The 20411-nt window shown below is 41.7% G+C and overlaps 2 protein-coding genes across 2 annotated transcripts in view; one reads left to right on the forward strand and one right to left on the reverse strand.

Annotated features, from left to right (window-relative positions):
• LOC134678435 (receptor-mediated endocytosis protein 6 homolog) overlaps window positions 1-19271 on the reverse strand; it is a 40182-nt gene extending 20911 nt beyond the window's left edge. Inside the window, exons 1-19 of the mRNA XM_063537012.1 lie at window positions 18862-19271; window positions 14635-14858; window positions 12991-13158; window positions 12430-12642; window positions 11403-11586; window positions 10954-11145; window positions 10622-10728; window positions 10337-10471; window positions 9659-9843; window positions 9010-9127; window positions 8158-8299; window positions 6443-6546; window positions 5777-5882; window positions 5121-5244; window positions 4360-4460; window positions 4143-4244; window positions 3447-3520; window positions 2274-2397; window positions 1336-1430 (exon numbers count right to left, since the gene is read on the reverse strand). Coding sequence (XP_063393082.1) covers window positions 1336-1430; window positions 2274-2397; window positions 3447-3520; window positions 4143-4244; window positions 4360-4460; window positions 5121-5244; window positions 5777-5882; window positions 6443-6546; window positions 8158-8299; window positions 9010-9127; window positions 9659-9843; window positions 10337-10471; window positions 10622-10728; window positions 10954-11145; window positions 11403-11586; window positions 12430-12642; window positions 12991-13158; window positions 14635-14858; window positions 18862-19155 — 2792 coding nt within the window. The 5' untranslated portion in view covers window positions 19156-19271. The remainder of the gene's footprint in view (window positions 1-1335; window positions 1431-2273; window positions 2398-3446; window positions 3521-4142; window positions 4245-4359; window positions 4461-5120; window positions 5245-5776; window positions 5883-6442; window positions 6547-8157; window positions 8300-9009; window positions 9128-9658; window positions 9844-10336; window positions 10472-10621; window positions 10729-10953; window positions 11146-11402; window positions 11587-12429; window positions 12643-12990; window positions 13159-14634; window positions 14859-18861) is intronic.
• Window positions 19272-19805: 534 nt separating this feature from the next.
• LOC134678393 (dual specificity mitogen-activated protein kinase kinase 7-like) overlaps window positions 19806-20411 on the forward strand; it is a 37353-nt gene continuing 36747 nt past the window's right edge. The window contains exon 1 of the mRNA XM_063536953.1: window positions 19806-20073. Within this exon, the coding sequence (XP_063393023.1) occupies window positions 19926-20073 (148 nt within the window). The 5' untranslated portion in view covers window positions 19806-19925. The remainder of the gene's footprint in view (window positions 20074-20411) is intronic.

Consider the following 20411-nt stretch of genomic DNA (forward strand, 5'->3'; position numbering starts at 1 on the left):
CGGCTGCCATCAGTTTGGCATTGACATAAACGCTATCGTGAACGTAATTTACTTTCTATGCATCTCGCTCGTACTGACGTATTAGTGAGATATATAGAAAGTAAATTACGTTCACGATAGCGTTTATGTCAATGACAAACTGATGGTAGCCGTACAACGTTACGTTCCAATCGAATCGAATAGACCAGCCATTCTCTAAGTGTGTTCCGCGGAACCCTAGAGGGTTCCGCGACACCCCTGCAGGGGTTCCGCAAGAATTTAGAACACTATGCTTTAGTCGCCTCGAAAAATTTTACTATGTAAAAAACACACTTCTAAAAACTATTGTTTTATTGTAGGGTTCCATCAAATATTTCGCTTTCCAAAAGGGTTCCGTCATAAAAAAAGATTGAGAACCGCTGGAATAGACTAACGTAATATTCCAAATGCCTGTGACATTATGAATTTTTATAATTTTTAATGATACCTAATAATTCAATTAGAGTTTAATGTAATTTAATTTCTAAATGAATGACGACATATTTATATTTATAATCGTAATCTTTATTGGAATGTAAAGGGTAACACAAAATGTTAAATGACGTGTAACGCTTGTTATTAATAAACGATTGATTGATTGATTGTTGATCAGGATCCCATTTTTGCTGATAACGTAAGTTTATACTGCCTATCTGTAAAACAACTTAATTTAGACTGTCTCAGCCATTTCAAAATTGAAAAATGGGCAAGTACTTTCCAAAATTGAAAAAGGGGCAAGAACTTTCAAGATATATTTCCTGGTATGTAGTTAAAACAAAGGACCCCTTGTTTATAAAGAAGACTAAACAATGAAACTGGCAACGTCGCATAGGGAAGCCAAATTAGCCTAATACTGAATGAACTTGTATATTGAGGTCGATACCAGCGTTACGTTGCTAAATCGGAAACAGCGCGAACTAATCGAAATACATATGTGCTCAGATTGTTAGACAAGTGGCGTCCAAAACTTTTTTTTAAATTTAATTCCAGTGCAACATATAGCCAAGATAGTTATGTTGCAGTAAGATTTCGATTCTACGTCCGTATATCGGACGTCAAAAGCAGGTGGACGCCACTTTAAATGCATTTTAACCATAATGGGACGCCAAAAAGGTTGTGGAAGATATATATATATATATATATTTCGGAGATTTTGGAAACGGCTCTAACGATTTTGATGAAATTTGCTATATGGGGGTTTTGGGAGGTGATAAACCGATCTAGCTATGTCTTATCTCCGGGAAAACGCGCATTTATGAGTTTTTATGTTTCCCAGATATTTTCAAACATAAACTGGTAACTTGTGGACCGTCTTACCCGTTCTGACGACCGTAGTCAAACACGCTGGGCAGGGGCGCCGGCGCGGCAGCCCCGGGGCTCTCGGGCGCCGACGTGGCGTAGCAAGTCATCACCTATGGTCAAAAAGTACATGACACTTGCACTGATACCCTTACTCATAAAAGTTAGCAAACCTCTTTCTAATAAATAAATATGTGATGTGATATAGCAGATAGGCCCAAAACATTATCAAGGATGGCTTTTATTTGACAGACATTTTTGAACCTTAACCAAAATCTAACAATATGAATACAATAACACATTGTCCGATCCGATATCAGACTTCGGATAACTCTTTGAGAACGACGTTAAAGAGTCTATATATTTATAGCGTCATTGCAGCGTCGGCGTCTAGTCAGCGCTATGGAAAATGGCCTCGTTCTGCAGTTGCGCCAGTGGGGAGACACTCCTGACTTCGGTCGAACTCGGCACCGTTCGGCTCAGCATTGCTCCGAGCAATTATTAGGGTTCGCACCACTTGACTTCCTTGTGCGTGCACGACCACAGATAAGATAATCACTTGAATTTTGACAACCCTAAATAGCCGAAAGGGATAGTGCTATATATTAGAAAAGGATAGCATGATTCGACCCTGAATCGCTGTCAAACTTTGGGTTTGTACGAAGTGTCCTTTCTGTACGGTAGTACTATTATTTCTTCTGTGGATGCGCCAACGTTGCGTCGAGCAGCAGCCATAGAGTTGACTAGACGCCGACGCTCGGGAGACGCTAGTGTGGGGTGGCTCTAAAGGCTTACCCCCTTATTCATAAACGTTTATTAAAGTTGACAAGGCGATAATAATCGTTTGTCCCTTTCCGACGTATTGATATGATGGAAAGGGACAAACGATTATTATCGGCTTGTCGACTTTAGTAAACGTCTATTAATAAGGGGCTTAGTAATTGAATATAACTCACGGGATATCCATTGACGAGTATGCTCTTCCTGTTCTCTGGGTACATGGGTGCGGCGGTGGAACCCAGGTCCAGCTCTGCGCCGCGCGACAGTTGCGCCGTGGCGCTTAGGTATCCGCTGCCGGACCTAAGAAACATCCAAAATGGATAGCATAGTTGCATTATTATCGCCTGTCGTGGCATGCGCAGTGTTCGGACAAATCACCGCAAAACCGTCAAAAATCATTTATATCTCAAAATAGGACAAGGTTTATTAAATTTATATTATGTACACAGTATCTTTATAAAATTTCCAGATTATAATCAAAAACTGCAGTTCAAAATTGTAAAAAAAATTGTATCATGTTCCATACAATTTTTTTTTTTCTTTAAATTGTCCGAACTCTGACGTCACTTTCTCACTCACAAACTTGCTACAACGTAACAGGCATGGTGACAAACGATAAAGAGGCGTCCATCTTAGCCCTACAAGTGTAGATTTGGATTGAATACATCTGAATGGTAAGGCATATATAATTCTTTGACCGCCAAAAACCGCGAGTAACAACGACCCAAACAAAAATTGCGTGGCTTGTGACTTTTGGCCGTCTGTCTGTCTGTCACCAGGCTGTATCTGATGAACCATGAGAGCTAGACAGTTGAAATTTTCACAGATGATGTATTTCTGTTGCGTTATAACAACAAATACTAAAAACCGGGCAAGTGCGAGTCGGACTCGCGCACGAAGGGTTCCGTACCATAATGCAAAAAAAAAAAAAAAAAGCAAAAAAAAAACGGTCACCCATCCAAGTACTGACCCCTCCCGACGTTGCTTAACTTTGGTCAAAAATCACGTTTGTTGTATGGGAGCCCCATTCAAATCTTTATTTTATTCTGTTTTTAGTATTTGTTGTTATAGCGGCAACAGAAATACATCATGTGTGAAAATTTCAACTGTCTAGCTATTACGGTTCGTGAGATACAGCCTGGTGACAGACGGACGGACGGACGGACGGACAGCGAAGTCTTAGTAATAGGGTCCCGTTTTACCCTTTGGGTACGGAACCCTAATAAAATAAATATTTAAGTGAGGCTCCCATACAACTAACGTGATTTTTTGCAGTTTTTCACGTACGGAACCCTCCGTGCGCATGTCCAACTCGCACTTGACCGGTTTCTCCATTACGCACGACTTACCTGTTCGGTTGGTAGGGGCGCGGCGTGTGCTTCGGGCTGTTGCCCACGTCCGGTTTCTTGTAAGCGCCGTTCTGCTGTAAAAATATAAATCCATAATCTGGTCACCCAATTAACACTTTCGCAACCGGGCAAAAAACGGCGCACTACCCCAGAAACCGGTCGTCTATATCTGCGTACAAAACAACCCGCTGGGCGGGTTGTCCGGCATCTGAGCAAACATTACGAGTGCCTACCAGGCGGGTTCTCAGTAGTCAAAGTGTTAAATGATAATAAATATTATGGGACAGTCTTACACAAATCAGCCTAGGCTTGCGCGTTCCGGGGTTAGCTAACTAACTCAGTTAACAGTTTATACAGGGTTAAACTTTTCGCGTAACGGTAAGGTTAAACGGTTAACTACGAGAAGTTGGCTAACTCTGGAACGCGGAAGTGGCTCTACAGCCTGTGTTGTGTACAACGATATAAACAATATATAAATACTAAAATACATAGAAAATATTTGTGTGTTTTCCAAGACTAAGCTATTTCTTAAGTGACACTTTAGTGAAATGGTCCCATAGCATAACTCGGTTTGTATTACATAAACTTAACTTAGGATGGTATTCCACCTGTCCAAAGTGTAATGCATCTCACATTTTGCTTAATGAGAGAGTAAGACGCAGTGACATTGAACAAAGAAATACCGCCCTTAGGTACCTGATTTTGTTTGATCGGCACTTGCTCCTCCTGCTGCGAAAGCCTCCTCGGCCAAGACGTGTCTGAACGTGCCGCGACCGACACGCAGTCGTCCGTGTCCACCTGAAACAGACCTTATCGTTATACCCGTAACGTATAAAATCGCACGCCGCTGTTCAAAACAGAGATTGTCAATCTTTTTGACGTTCAAATATAAATAAACGATTATTTATTTTACCTCTGTGTTCCTATCGCTGTCCGAGGCGAGAACGTCCATGGACCACGCGGACTCGCTCGCCGTCTCGGACACGTCCGGCGCGTTTGTGTTCGCCACTATGTCTGTCAATTAAATGAAGATGTATAACAAAAAGTAAAACAAGTTCTGAAAATAAATAAATTCGGGCGGAGATTTGAGATTGAGATTCAAATCCATTTTGGTGACATGTTTTTATTTATTTATTTATTCAGAGCCGTCTCTGTCCCACTGCTGGGCCAAGGCCTCTCCCCTCTTTTTCCACTCGTCTCTCGAATAATAGACGTAGTTAGCTCGGAAAGCGGCTAAGTTGAAATGGGACTGTGCTGGTCCAAGTTAAACACGGAGTGGGAGTCCCACGAGCCACGAGTCTAGCCGGGGATCTGGTAGACCTTGTCGGCGATGGTGGGATAACTTGGGCTCCTTTTTGAGGGGCTGGGCAGATATAGCACTAAACAGTTTCAGTTTGTGTACTCACTCTGGTGTACGGCGACCAGCGTGTGGTCGCAGGAGTCACCGACGGTCTCCGAGTCGGAGGCCAGCACGTCCGTGCTCCACGTGTCCGACATGATGATGACGGTCTCGTCGCCTTCCAGCAGTTTGTGTACTCACTCTGGTTGACGGCGACCAGAGTGTGGACGCAGGAGTCGCCGATGGTCTCCGAGTCGGAGGCCAGCACATCCGTGCTCCACGTGTCCGACATGATGCTGACGGTCTCGTCGCCTTCCAGCAGTTTGTGTACTCACTCTGGTTGACGGCGACCAGCGTGTGGTCGCAGGAGTCGCCGATGGTCTCCGAGTCGGAGGCCAGCACATCCGTGCTCCACGTGTCCGACATTATGCTGACAGTCTCATCGCCTTCCAGCAGTTTCTACAATAATACATGTCATAAGATAAGATTTATTGTTTAACTGTATACAAAGATGTACACAGACAGATGTTTAATGTAGATGGTGTGTTCATTGGTGTGGGCCGCATGTACTTGTAGCGACGCGACTTAATCGCGGAGTGAGCTACGCCTGCCATTACAAATGCCGTGCAGCGTTGGTGCGACTTCACTTTGATTCCGAACGCATTGAGTGAACGATCCAGTGAAATTGTAACCTTAGTTTGACTTTATTCAGTTTGTACTATTTATTTAAACTTTATTGCACAGTAAAAAATATACAGTGACAAAAGGCGGACTTAATGCCACACGGCATTCTCTACCAGTCAACCTAATATTACGTAGGTCAGCCTGTTAAATAAATAACATTTTTTAATTCCCATATTGTGATATCGCACACACACACACACACACACGATTACAAAATATAAAAAGAATCTAAATTCCCTGCGACTTAAAAACGTGGTCATTGTGGAAATTGTAGTGTAAATTTTCTAACATTTACACGGTTAAATACCTTGATCTCGAACTTGCAGAACTTGTCCTCGATATCGTTCCTGGTCTGCTTGAGCAGCTTGGCCTGCGCGCTGTTCGCCTGGCTCACGGGCACGTTTTGCGGCAACCTGCACGATATTACGGTTTTTTAGTACAGCTGTAGTGCATAAATTATCCTTCGTAATTTTACGGAAACGTATGAACGTGTCTTACTATTTCAGTCAGTCTCGGTACAAAAGGTACTGAGGTTGACTGAAGTAGCATAACAAATACGTACGTTTCCGAGAAAATACGATGGAAAACAATTATGCACTACATCTGTAAGTCGAAGTTTAACCGTTAGAACGCCAAAGACGTCAAATGACGCGCACAGCTATAGCCCAATATAATCTTAGCGCATTCCGAAAAGGTTCGAGATGGTGCGCCGCGCACGTTAGGCGTAGCGTTCAAACGGTTAAGTTACAATGATGTCAATATGCCAATCCCAATCATTATCATCCTAAGGTCCCTGCTTCTCGCCACAGCATGTTAAGGGCCACTTGCACCATCCCACTAACCGGGGGTTAAGCGGTCAAACCGTTAACCCAGTGGCAAACTATACTGGTAACAATGGTAACTCAAGGTGTAAATGTGGAATAGTGCAAGTAGCGCTAAGAGAATAAATAAAGCAGTATGGGAGGAAAGTTACCGTCTCGCCGGCTCGCCCGCCGCGTCCCCGTCTGTGACTTGGGAAGATGGCGTCTCCCGGCCAGAGATGTTGGGGCTGCCGCGGCCGCTCACGTTGGCCGATACCTGCGTCCAAATTTCAACATTATCTTATTTTTTTTTATCTTTTCTTTTCACGTTGGCCGAAACATTTCCAATATTACAATACAATACAAATACTCTTTAATGCACACCTCAATAAAAAAAAACAGAAAGTAAATGGCAAGAGAAACAGAGGTAAACAACATGCGGTCTTATCGCTAAAAAGCGGTTTGTTCCAGACAGCTTTTAGGTACCTTTACCTTTAGGTAGTATTGCGTATCTTTTCTGTCAAGTAAAATTGGTAAAAAAAGAAATAACTACAAAACAAACTAAATAGCTGATGCTAAAACTGCCCCCACGGTAGCTTTGGTCTGGGCGTATATCAATACGTCACAGTAAGTACCGTACGTTGACAACCATGACTACGAGTGATGAGAAAATGTTGTTACCCATAAATCCGTCCGCCTAATAGTCATCATCATCATCATCTCAGCCATAAGACGTCCACTGCTGAACATGGGCCTCCCCTTGGACCTCCATTCGTACCGGTTGGAAGCGACCCGCATCCAGCGTCCTTCGGGCGACCTTAACAAGGTCGTCTGTCCATCTTGTTACGCTGCGCTTGCTAGTCCGTGGTCTCCACTCGAGCACTTTTCGACCCCATCGGCCATCTTCTCTGCGTGCAATTTGGCCCGCCCATTGCCACTTCAGCTTGTTAAACCGGTGGGCTATGTCGGTGACTTTAGTTCGTCTACTTATTTGTCGTCCTTATTTCCGATTCGATCACGCAGAGAAACTCCGAGCATAGCCCTCTCTAGGGCATGCTCCCGGGAATTCCCGGTTCTCAAATTCCCGGGAATTTTATAGTGTCAAAAGAACCGGTACTGAAGACCCGGTACCGGTACTTCCCGGTTCTCATCATATGACTATTTATTCCCATTTCAATAGTAGTGATGTTTTAGTACTTTAGCTCGGGACATTAAATAACATTTAATAATGGTGATATGAAACGGGGGACCCAAATAACCCGACGAACTAACCTATAGTAAAGTAGGCATTCCAATATTTTCAATCAATATTACGGATAATGGTAAATTGTAAAAATTCACGCAGTTTTCTATTTCAATTTTGTTTTTATCTGAAACATCGCTCAGTAAGGTAAACATACTGGTACCGCAGAATAAGCTGGTACTCGACGCGGTCCCAGTACTTGTCATCTTAAAACTTAAGTCATTGCCAATGGAGATGACAGCAAGGTGTCATCTATTGGGCATTAGCATTTCGAGCACTAGTACGTTTACCTTACTTTTGTGCCGGTTACATAAATTTCGTTAAATAGGTTGGAACGCCAATTAAAGTGTCATTTTTTAATAAAATAGATAATTTATTAGTATTAATAAAGGAAGTATTTCCGCAATTATTTATATGAAAATAATTTATAAAGTAATTTATAAAGATTGTAGGCTAACACAAACAATTTCTTACCATAAAATGCCTTGGGAACCGGGAAGAACCGGGAATCCCGGTTCCGGCCATGCCCAGAACCGGGAAATGAAATTCTTGGTACCGGGACCGGTACTGCATGCCCTAGCCCTCTCCCATAGCTCGTTGAGCGACTTTGACTTTTATAATAATAGCGCCTAATAGTGCACTCACCATATCGGACAGGTTGTCGTTCTGGTCTTCCGTCTCCAGCTCCAAGCTGGAGGTGACGCTGTGGTTGGAGGCTGCCTCCGACACAGCTTCCAAGTTGTCCGACGTGTTGCCTAGCGACACCTCGTCGTGCGACACTGAGAATCTGAAATATACAGTTTTATTAGACTAAGATATTATAATTGATACTAAAGTTGAACCTAGAAACAAAAATTAATAGTAATGTAATAACAAATAGACATACATAGTTTACAAAATTGTTAAAATTATTTTTCTTTTCTTAAGTTAACTTGCATGACATACAATGCACATCTGGTCTCCCGCGATACAGACCTAGCCTAGTGCGGGGACTCCTGGAATCTCTGAATGTCAAGTTGGTTATGCACAACTCTTATCAGAAACTCGTGTTGTTAAGTTACCACTGTATTCTTTCTGTGCAATAAAAATATTTTTTACTTTTATTAATATACGGATGTAGTGCATAATTCTTTCCATCGTATTTTCTCGGAAACGTTCGTATTTGTCATGCTACTCCAGTCAATGTCAGTACTTTTTGTACCGAGACTGACTGAGATAGCAAGACACGTTCGTACGTTTCTGTGAAAATACGATGAAAAAAATTATGCACTACATATGTACTGTTTTATTATGTTATGTACTAATAAAAAAAAATACTGTTTTCTGTGTGCTGTCAATGAGCAATAAATGTTCGGTTGGTGCTTTTGTAAATATACATAAATAGCTCGTTATTTGTAAATATTCTGTATTTTTTCTGTGTTTGTGTATTTAGTTGAATTATATACCGTAAAGCAAAAGTTTCATCACTGGCGGCCCGATAGCCTACAGTGCGCATACCTCGTCCGCTTCTGCACGGGGGCGCCGGGCGCGGCAGCCAGCGCGGAGCCCGCGTCCTCCGCGTCGCCCTCCGAGCCCCCGCAGTAGCACTCCAGCACCTTCGACTCGGGCACCAGGCCTGAACGAAAAAAAAATCACGCGATCGACCCGATTCTAACTTTAAGATACGTCAATTAATAAATCTAGAAAGGATATGGATTAGATATTTCAGTGTCAAATGTGACGTTTCTTCAGTCGACACAAGCGTGTTTGTATAATCCTAATGCTTGTATATGAAGCATGTGTGATATTGTCAACAATTTTTGTGGCCATAGACACAGAATACATAACAGTACTAGGTACAGAAGGTTCACTCTCTAACAAAACGCGTCTATTACGACAGATATGATCGCAAGGTGGCGCAAGCACGAGCAGGCGCCCGTTGCATAGCTGTGCGCAGCAACTACTACTGCTAGACACCAAAACTAGTGTGGCCGCATGTACTTGTAGCGACGCGACGAAATCGCGATGTGAGCCACGCCTGCCATAGATAACTGTCTCATAGTAACCACATGCATATGATAGACAGACATATAAGTTTTCCTGGCAAAAACGCATGAGACATCAATTGTTTCAATCAGGAACAAAGTATATAACATGTATAACGTACCGACGTAGTCGCTCTCATCCTGCCGAGCCATCTGTATGACGTACACCTCGAGCTCTGGTTCTGACGTTTCGGTCGCGAGTGAGGTGTTCGAGCTGCCACTGCGAGGCAGCCGGGGTTTAGGCACTTTCGCCAGAATACTCTTCTTTTGCGTCTCTGCCGCGTCTGCGGGTTGAGGCGGAGATTGTCTGAAAGATAACATAGTAGATTAAAGCTTGCTCTGTAACTTCTCGCCCACCAAATCCGCTATTTAAAACATTTTTCAAATAGTGAATCGACAGAAAATTTCCATAAGTATAATGATTAATTATTGAACATGCTCGCAACAAATTAAACTTGTATTTAACCCTTTAAACGTCACTTCTATCGTGTGCGGGCCTCATGGTGAACCTTGTCGAAATTTGATATTGGATTATAGCCGCGCGCGTCTGGTATCGTCTGTGGCGGTACGCCACTGAGCTAGTCTGTATTTGGCGTGTGTGGTAGACGTATGACTCTGCTGGTTGCATGGTAAGGCTGGCGTTACCTCGGCTTGCTCAAGTCCGGCATCTTCCTGAGCAGGTCGTGCAGCCTGCTGCGGTAGTTGGGCTCCATGGTCTGCAGGAGGGCGGCTAGGCTGGACGCGCACGCGTCTGAGGTGGACGTAGGACCCTGCTGGCTGCATGGTAAGGCTGGCGTTACCTCGGCTTGCTCAAGTCCGGCATCTTCCTGAGCAGGTCGTGCAGCCTGCTGCGGTAGTTGGGCTCCATGGTCTGCAGGAGGGCGGCTAGGCTGGACGCGCACGCGTCTGAGGTGGACGTATCGCTGCCGGATTCACTGCTGTTAAGAAAATTAGTTATGTAATTACCTATTAATTAAAAATCATCGAAATGTGCTCAAAAAAGTTTTAAGCTTATAAGTAAGTTTTAATAAAGTAATCCAGATCTGTGATATAAAAAGCTTTCAATTATTTTTACACTGACTTACCTATAAGCAGCAGCGTCGGCGGGCCCCGAGCCGCTCGACATTTCCTCCGACGTCACGCTCGGCGTATTGTTGTTCAGTTTTGACGATATCCTCTTCAGGAATGTTATCTGTGCGAAAAAGGTTTACTTTATTTCTCTTTAGTTTCTTTGAAGCGCTTGATCATTGTGAATCATCGTGTATGGGATCGGAACAATGTGAAAACTGCACCATCCCACTAACCTGGGGTTAACCGTTTAAACCGTTAAACCAGTAACAAATTGTACTGGCAATCATGGTAACTTCAGGTTGGAGCGATTGAGCCCGGGTTAGTGAATGGTGCAAGAGGTTCTTACTAGGTGATGCAGGTCCTGCTGCGAGTAGAGCGCGGTGGCGGGCGCGCACGGGGCGTCGGTGCGGGGCGCCGCCGCGTCGGCGGGCGGCGCGGGCGCGCGGGGCGCCAGCGCGTCCCCGCACACCCCCTCCACCAGCGACCACACGCACGAGCGGGGGAACAACGAGTACAGGTCCGCGAGTTTAGAGTCCGCCTGGAACAGAAGATAAAGTTACCCATTTAAGGCCAGGCCACAGGCAAATATTGGAGAAGCGCATGCACACGTCAAGCAGTCGGTGTGTCGTCTCTCATAAGAAACTGTATATTACGCGCACGTGCACAGGCTTTTAATGAGGCAATTTATCGGCCCAAGCGTAAGCGAGATACAGGTACTGTTTTTTCACTGACAATACAATATTGTCAATAAAGGTATATAGCGAACACAATAAGGTCCATCAAAGAGTGACTCACCTCGGTGTGCTTGCTGAGGCACAGAACCTGCAGAATCTGCGCGATCTGCATGAGATTAGTGCGCGCTATGTACGACACGGGCGCGTCGACCACGCCGTGCGCCTCGGGGTTCAGGATCGCGGGGCAGATGAAGTGGTTGAGTACCAAGTCCGTGCATAGGCCGTGCAGCTCGCTCTCTGGTATTCTGCACAACAAGTAAAGTTACTATAGTGAGGATAACGATTTTTGTTACTTCGTTGTGGTATAAAAATGCTAGTATTTTGTTACATTAAATTTACAACTCTTGTACATTCAATTACTCTTTGATTTCTTTTGCAGGATCCCGTTTTCTGTAGTATGCATGCAGGATCCCGCAAACAGAATCTTCGTGTGAAAGTTACTATATTAGTACCTATACTACTAAACCTGCAAAAAACCGTACCCGCAAAAATCTAGACGTCAGTGGGAAACAGCTATTACTGTTAATGTATCACAAATATCCTGGCTTTAAGAGTGTTTCTGACGTTTCTGTTACTGATATGCCATGGGAAAACTTCTAAAAACCGGGCAAGTGCGAGTCAGACTCGCGCACGAAGGGTTCCGTACCATAATGCAAAAAAAAAAAACAAAAAAAAGCAAAAAAAAAAACGGTCACCCATCCAAGTACTGACCCCTCCCGACGTTGCTTAACTTTGGTCAAAAATCACGTTTGTTGTATGGGAGCCCCATTTAAATCTTTATTTTATTCTGTTTTTAGTATTTGTTGTTATAGCGGCAACAGAAATACATCATCTGTGAAAATTTCAACTGTCTAGCTATCACGGTTCGTGAGATACAGCCTGGTGACAGACGGACGGACGGACGGACGGACAGCGAAGTCTTAGTAATAGGGTCCCGTTTTACCCTTTGGGTACGGAACCCTAAAAACGCATAATTTACACAATATTGAATTATTTCGTAATATCTCATATTCTTATATGGTGGTCGAAATTTTCCGTTTCCACTTATTTTGAAGCCTTCCTTAATACATTTGTAGTCGTGCGCTTACCGCGAATGTTGTTTGATGAGATGCACGCTCTGCTGTATCAGCCACGCTATAGACGCCGGGAAGTTAGCCCAATGTTCGCGCAGCGACGTAATGAATTTGCTGGTCAGCTGGAACAGACGCTGCACGATCCATTTGCGATAGCGCGCCACTTTGGCGTTGTATTCCGCTGTGTTGGACTGGCCGAACTTCTTTACGCGGTCTTGGGGAGAGAATCTGCAGACAAGACCGTGCTTATTACTTAAAATTTTAAATTATTAAGGACCATTTTACGCAGATCGACAGTAAGCTCAATAAGGCTTGTGCTGTGAGTACTAGACGACAACATACACAAAAACTATCTCTCTTTGTAGGGTTATAATACTAGCATAAGAAATTAAGACAATACTCGTATAATTCTCTCTGCGTATTGCTGAAGCATGTTTTACCAAATCAAAATCCTAAAGCGTATTAGACCCTAGCGTTATTTCACCGGCGCGTTCGGTTAATGACCCGCTGAAGGTCGCCCCATTGTATTAATGTGTAGGGATTCACTGACGTCACGAGTATCTGTTAGAGACTCACCGCTCCATGGCGCGGTCGGGGTGGATGTCCAGGAAGAACTCGTCCTCGTGCAGCGCCGCCATGACGGGCGCGTTGAGCGCCGCCACCAGGAACTGCCGCGCCGGCGCGTGCCCGTCGCGGAACACGCCGTATAACGACGCCAGCGCACATTTTCCCGAGCGGAACAATCTGGACAGTTGGCAATAGGATAGATGACAAGTTTTTATTAATGGTGCCAGTCGAAAAGGTTTGTTTTGAAGATCCTATTGGGACCCCTTACATTAAAGCAATCCAAAAGTCAGATATGAATATATGATAGTCAAAGTCTGACAATCTTACATGTCGATTCACAAGAGCTGGCACGAATGGAATGATTGAGTGAATGAAAATATGTATCTATCTATGTGGCTCTGACTGTATACCGATACAGGCGCCAGTCACACAATGAAAGCTTCGTTCATTCTACTCGTACTAGCTTTCGTGAATCAACCTGTACTCTACGTGACATATTCGCTACGCTCGTGGTTCAATTTTGGAATCGTTCGCTTGCTCCCGATTAATAATAGCACAAGGGGTTAAACAACAACTTTGCTTCTTGTGATACAAATAACTATTAACTGTAGCTCGTTGTTCTAATTAAGCTAATTCGCAAAGGCAAGAACGGAATAGACATAAGTAATAGGAAATCGTATAAAATATAATAGGATTAGTAGGTGTGTAAAAAAAAATACTTCCCGGCCTAAGCCTTCAATTTTGTATGAAATTCCTTTACAGTGCTCTCGATTTGCTCCGCCCTAAACATGAAGCCTGTTATAACGCACGAAACGACGACATTTCATTGCATGTTTTTAGAAGAATATAATAAGTAGGTATAATATAAAGTCGCATAGGCAAGTACCAATTTAAATGTTACCTATTCGAATTCGACGCAGACAAAGTTGCGCGCAGGAGCTAGTTCTTACAAGTTAATGTCCACACTGTTAACTAGCAAGTTAGTAATTCGTAGACGGTATCTCAAAGACATAATCCAACAATAGTGAGTTAAGACTATTGCAGTATAACTTCGCTTGCATTGTTAGTTTTCAAGGCTCGCATTGGCAGGGTAAACTTTCGCGTAGCAAAACTACGAGAAATGGATTTATAGTATTGTAATATTGGAAGATGCACCGATAGCGTAGCGATACCGGAGTCCAAATCGACGGTAGCAGGGTTTGAGTCGCCCCTCGTACAATCAAGGTATTAAATATCGACACTGACAAAGTGGCAAAATATGTATACGTTACATTCACGTATGGCCTATTAGTTTTAAGACGAATATTTTTCTTAGTATATTACGGTTAACATATCATTTGGGTATTATTTTCAAAGACGTATGTATTTCCCTTTTAGACAACCAGGCTGTCAGAATGCAGAGCAACAAACAACTTACTACTTCCTAGATGCATGTATCTATTCTCTATACTGTGAACAGTCTGTGAACCTTATTCCAAACTCATAAGGTCCAGTAAGCAACAACAAGAGTTAACCGCATGCAGCCATTGCAGCCGCGTCCAGTCGGCTGGGAGACCGCACAGCCCGGTCAGTAAAGTGGCGCGTGCCGTCCGCACTGACAACTGGAGTGAACCTTATTATATAAGTCATAAAGTCCAATAAACAACAACTCACTTCCTAGGATCGCTCGACGTGGCTAGTTGGTGTTTGAGCAGCGACCGTATCACTGCCAGCAGCCGCGTCCGGTCGGCCGGGATACGGCAGCTGCCATACAGCCCGGCCACTAGCGCGCACGGGAGAGTGGGGGGCATGTGTTCTTCCCCCAGGAGAAGGCAGAGGGAGACGAGGTGGGGGGAGTCGCGCAGCCATCCTAGCAGTTCGCCGAGGGCTAAGGCTTCCTGTGAAATAAAATACTTGTTTAGAAAAAAATAAAGTATTAGAAAAAAAGGAATTTCAACGTATTTGAAAATTCTTCCCCTAAGTGATTACAATTTTGAAAATACTCCCCGCGTCACTGCCGCCGACGCCACTGTCGTCCAAAACAGATTTATTCAAGTCTATACATTTTGATCGATTCGCTCGATTCAAATGAAAGACCTGCGTAAATAGGCACAATAATAAAAAAATCCTGTATGGGTTGAAAGTTTGTATCGAGAACACAATTTTGTAGAAGGACGCGTGATAACGCGTTGTCAAATTATTAATTGCTATTTTTTGCTAGTATCTACAGTTATAACAACCAACATAAAATTCCACGCGAACGAAGTCGCGGGCAACAGCTAGTATTCTATAGCCCAGACAACTCATAAGTCTCATAACCTTAATCCATTTTACAGGTGACTGATTTGACTGTCGGAAAATATTAACGGAAGCCCTGAATATGTCTTCAATAATTTACATAATCGGTAAACATGTGCAAACATGTCATTAGGGCTTACATACGTCAGAGTACTAGGTATGTACATATATTTCAAGACGCGGATAAAGCAAAAATGCACGAAAAAACATTAAAATTAGACATGTTCTCGTGATTTTTTTTATCGAGTCAAACTTGACCTTTTGAGGTTTTGGTTGGACTCTGCCCTTGCATATTTGCAAGCCCTGAATGAAGCCCTATAGCCCTGAATTTGTCATTGCATTTGCGCTAAAAATGTGTAAAATTAACATTACAACTAGAAATTTGCGTTCAAACGATTCATAATAAAAAGTCGTTTTTTTTCTTGTTATGATGTGACTATTGATTAGGAAACTATTACCCTATCGCAATCCCTATTGGCGATCCTCAGTCATTAGGAACGAATAAGTTCTTATTAGTAAACTTAATCGATAAGCAATTTGCATACAAAACCATGGTCACCGCCATTCATAATAATAGACGAATCCCTTTCATAATGGAGCACTTAGCGAACCAACTTACATAGAATGTATAGCCAGTTTAGAACTTACCCTTAACGTAATAAGGAATGTAACCGGTAGCAAGTGAGCGCATCGACTTACGTGTGAAATGGCCGATGTACAACGTAAACGTTTGGCTTATGAGAGCTTAAATCAATAGAAGTAAGGTTCAAAATTGAGTGGAAATTAATAGGCTTAGGTCATTTCGCCTGTAGTATATATAAATGAAGGCGGCATTTCTAAGATATCGAACGGTATGTTGAGATGTGCTTTGATCACATTCCGATAGCGAGCGAACCGAACGTCAAAGTACAAGGGTTGGTCCGAAGCTATAACTGCTCCGGATCTACTCATGCGCTTTGAATATTACTTGTTTAGATTCCTACCATTTTTAGGGGCAGATTTTTTGATAATATACCTACTTGCTACCTAAATGCTATGTGAATTGTCAATGTCAGCCGACAATTGTCAGCCTGTTGAAACACGTGAAGGCAGGACCTACTATTGCAAGTGTCAATCAAAGTCGAGTTTAAGTTATCGATTTAAGCCACGAGGTGGCAGACCCTGTGATGTGTATGCATTCGTACTCGGCAAGAATATGGCGCTCGTTAATGAATTATATATGTATATTGTTTGTCTTAAGGCCCCACTCTCTGTAAGGTTGCCGCTTTGTAATAATATGTATCTGCATTGAAGTCATTTTTGGGATAAGCAAGATAGATGTGCGTGCTCGGGACTGCGGATATCATGTTTTTGAATTTCAATTGAAGAACTTATTTATTTAGGTAATGGATACAATATTATGTACAAAACTTAAGAAACTAAAACGCGTTCTGAGCCATGCCGGGTTCAAAGGTACCCATCACCCTAGCAGTGTTACCTCGCTGTATGGCGATGGAGATCTGTTGGACAAGCCATGACTCAGAACGGGGGTCATTTTAGTTTGTTATAAGTTTATCAATATTTATAATATTAAAGGAAAGAATGGAACAATTTACGCTTCCGGCAGGACTTGAACCCGCAACCTCCACAGTCCGTCGCTATCGGGATTGCGGAGGGTTAGGTGTAGTAGCCAATAATGTCTTACATCCATCATTTTGGAAAAGAGCTAATAATCTTCAAACTGCTGGATCGATTTTTTTCAAACATAGATATAAACCACTGCAAGAAAACTATCTATCACTTTAAAAAAATCGCATTGAAAACGGTCCAATCGTTGGAAAGTCACAATGCCACAGACAGACAGGCAAACATTGGCGTAAAACATAAAGGGGAGTGTTTTTAACAAGTTTAAAAACACTCCTCTTTTTGTGTCAGGGGTTAAAAATAAAATGTGGTTATGCACAACTGTCGAGAATTAGTATACTGTAAGTTTTTCTGCATGAAGCTGATATGTATTGTTTTAAGTAAGTAAAAATGTAATATATGCATACGTCGGACTCCAGCGGGCATTTTCGTGGCATGTCAGAATGATAGGTAAGGTTCGCAAATCAATCAATTCACTTTCGAGTATTTGTACTTAGTATTTGGTACCTAGTATTTATAATGTGAAATTCCAAATATCATAGCTGTTAGTTAACTGCGTTATTTATAAACGTACTTGGACTACACATAAGTCAAAATGGCGAAAAAGTTCGTTTGGCTTTATCCGTCACTCAAGACAATTGCAGCTGTGAGAAAGGAACAAAACAAATGAGTTAACTGGGCATGTCAAGTTCTATGAACACGGCTCTAAGGCTGTACGTTAGTTAGGTGTTTATTTTTTTTATATCCTTTAAATTTTAAATAAAAATAAGATTGAATAGTCTGATAATGATAACAGGTAACTGATTTAATTAACTATGTTACAAATACTAGGTACATTATAATACTCGTAAGTTAAGATTTTTTTGTAAACCTTACCTTGCCCTCAAACTGCCCCCTATAGTCCGACGTTTGATATGTACACAGAATTACTTGATAATGGCAAACAAAGTCTTTATTCAAATTTATTATTATCATGAGAAACAGGAAATCCAATGCAATTACAGTTGAAGAAATAATAGATTGGAAATATCACTATTCAAGTCACAAGTTTTTGATTAGAGTAAACTAAAAAATACTACAATATTAAAAGGATGATTGGATTGGAAAAGCAAGCATGCTGAGTATGATATGATTCATCTACCCGTCAATGCATTTTGACAGACGGACAAAGCAAATTTTCCCAAATATTAATAATCAAACTATAGCCCCGCAGCAACATGCATATAGTTAGTCACAAATTCAATTTTCAAATTTGAACAGGGTTTATAAAATCTCTATTGATGAGTTGGATATTGATCCTAATAGATATTAGTGCTGTTACGACTGGTGTGTATCCTATATCGTTAATTAAAATGTTATGAATAAAAGAAAATCTAATTCATTATGGCTCGGTAGGGTGACCATAAGGCTGGCAGCATTGCCCCTCTGGATAACAATGCTGATTTGCTGAGATTACAATGAAAGTGTAGAAAAATTATTACAACATAACATTTTTTTTATATGTAACACAGACAGTATTATGGAGAGAATATTATATAGTGTACTTTCATTTAAATTAATAATAGTTGACTAAGAAGGTGCAGGTTGATCACCCCTACTATGTTCTCCAAATATAAAAACCATAATACACATATGATAGCTTGTGAAATTCAACCCATACCCTAATCAACCTTATGTTTATATTAGAATGATATCATTAAACAAAGTACAATGATATATCAATGTGACTTAAAAAGTGGGTGGATATGTAGGGCAGCGCAACTATTAGACGTTTTTAACACATTTTAACTTAAAATACTTAATTGAAAGTACTTAAAAGTACTAAATAATTGCTTTGGTGTTCAGTTTAGATAAGTTTTTAGAAAAAAAATCATAAACTTTCACAATTTAAAAACAATTTTCAATAGATTTTATTCCTAAAGTGCTATATTATGTTCTGTAGATTCTATGCTTATGAAAAATATAAGAAAATAAACTGACCTTGTATTTTAGTACTTTGTATACGTCTACGAAGGTGGTGCCTTCTAGGGAGCTGGCTCTCTGGCAGGCCGCGATCGAGTCAGCCTCGCACCGAGAGTTTATCAGGTCCGTGAGATTCTGTCGTTGCTGAGAGCATATCCAGGCAGCCTGTAGCAATTCTAAGGCACTCTTCTCCACTTCCTCATTAAGGTTTTGCAGCAACTGCCTTTCTGAACTTATAAATATCTTCTCTCGAGTCAGCTGGTTGGCCAACTCGGCGATATTTAAGCAATCCTCTGTCGTCGACTGCATCATACTTCTTTACAATAAAATATATTACAATTACACATATCGTAAATAGTTTGATTTAGTCTAATACCTGCTTACAAGCAAATAATGCGATATACGATGTGCAAGCGAAGTGAATGAATTGAATGACACTTTCGTTCTGAAGGAAGTTTACGTCAAAATGTTAGGGGTGTGAGTTTCGCAGAAAATGATTACACTGGAAGAATGAAGTGAGAGCATGATTGCGAGCTCTCTTTCTTAAAGTGTGCGGGAAATTATGATATCAAAGAAACTTATTAGCGTAATGATTTACGAATCATTCTGAATAAATAATGTCTCTAGGTCGTATAGGCAGTGAATCTTTTCAGGAACATAAACGTACATACATCATTTTTAAAGTTTTTGGTTGCCTAAGTAAACCACTGTACAACCAAAAACTGAAAATGTATGTGACTAACTAGTATGTGACTAAGAGAAATCAAATGGGAGAAATTTTAAAAGCATTGTCATAATTGATGGGCATAATTAAATTTTTTTTAGAACCAGTCCACTCTGTGTCCTTTATAAAGGACACAATATCTTAAGCACGCAATGTATTGCAAATTTGTATAACCTGTCATGTCATACTATATAGTGTACGCAATCTGTGGCACTGCGTCTATGGTCTGTGGTCTCATGGAAGGAAATAAGGATATCCTTGGACTGCAGATCTTTTTTGATTGTGAATTTGTGTATCAAACAATCAATGTAATTAGTACTTAAATGTGTTTAATCGTAAGGCAAACGTGTTATTTATAATGTCGAATCACACAATAGATGGTAAACTGAAAGGTTTAGAGGAGCGCTTCCAGAACGAGTTGCGTATGCGAAAAGAAGGTTCTTTTCATAGTCAAGGTGCACTTGGGTCTAGTAGACCTGGCAGCGGACGGAGGCCTAACAAACCCTGTAAGTACTACCCATTATTCCCCGCATCTCGATATCTACTCGTGGAAACCCATGCCAGCCATTGGCCCTATCCAATTGTCGATGGGAGTCATGGTCGTGTGTTTTTTTACGTAAATATATCATTCAGTGTGCTCTAAATTTGATTAACGTATCCACAAGGCGCTGTTGTTGGTTAAAAATAATAACTACGATAGAAATCGTAATTAAAAATCAATTATTTAGCCAATGAGCATTTAGTTTAGGTCAGTACTACTAGGACACAAATGGGGTACTGTAATAAGTCTAGAGGTATGTCTCTGTTTTAATCATTGTTTGCTAACTATTTACGTACACTGTTT

The sequence above is a fragment of the Cydia fagiglandana genome, chromosome Z, assembly GCF_963556715.1.
Source record: "Cydia fagiglandana chromosome Z, ilCydFagi1.1, whole genome shotgun sequence".
Lineage (NCBI taxonomy): Eukaryota > Metazoa > Arthropoda > Insecta > Lepidoptera > Tortricidae > Cydia > Cydia fagiglandana.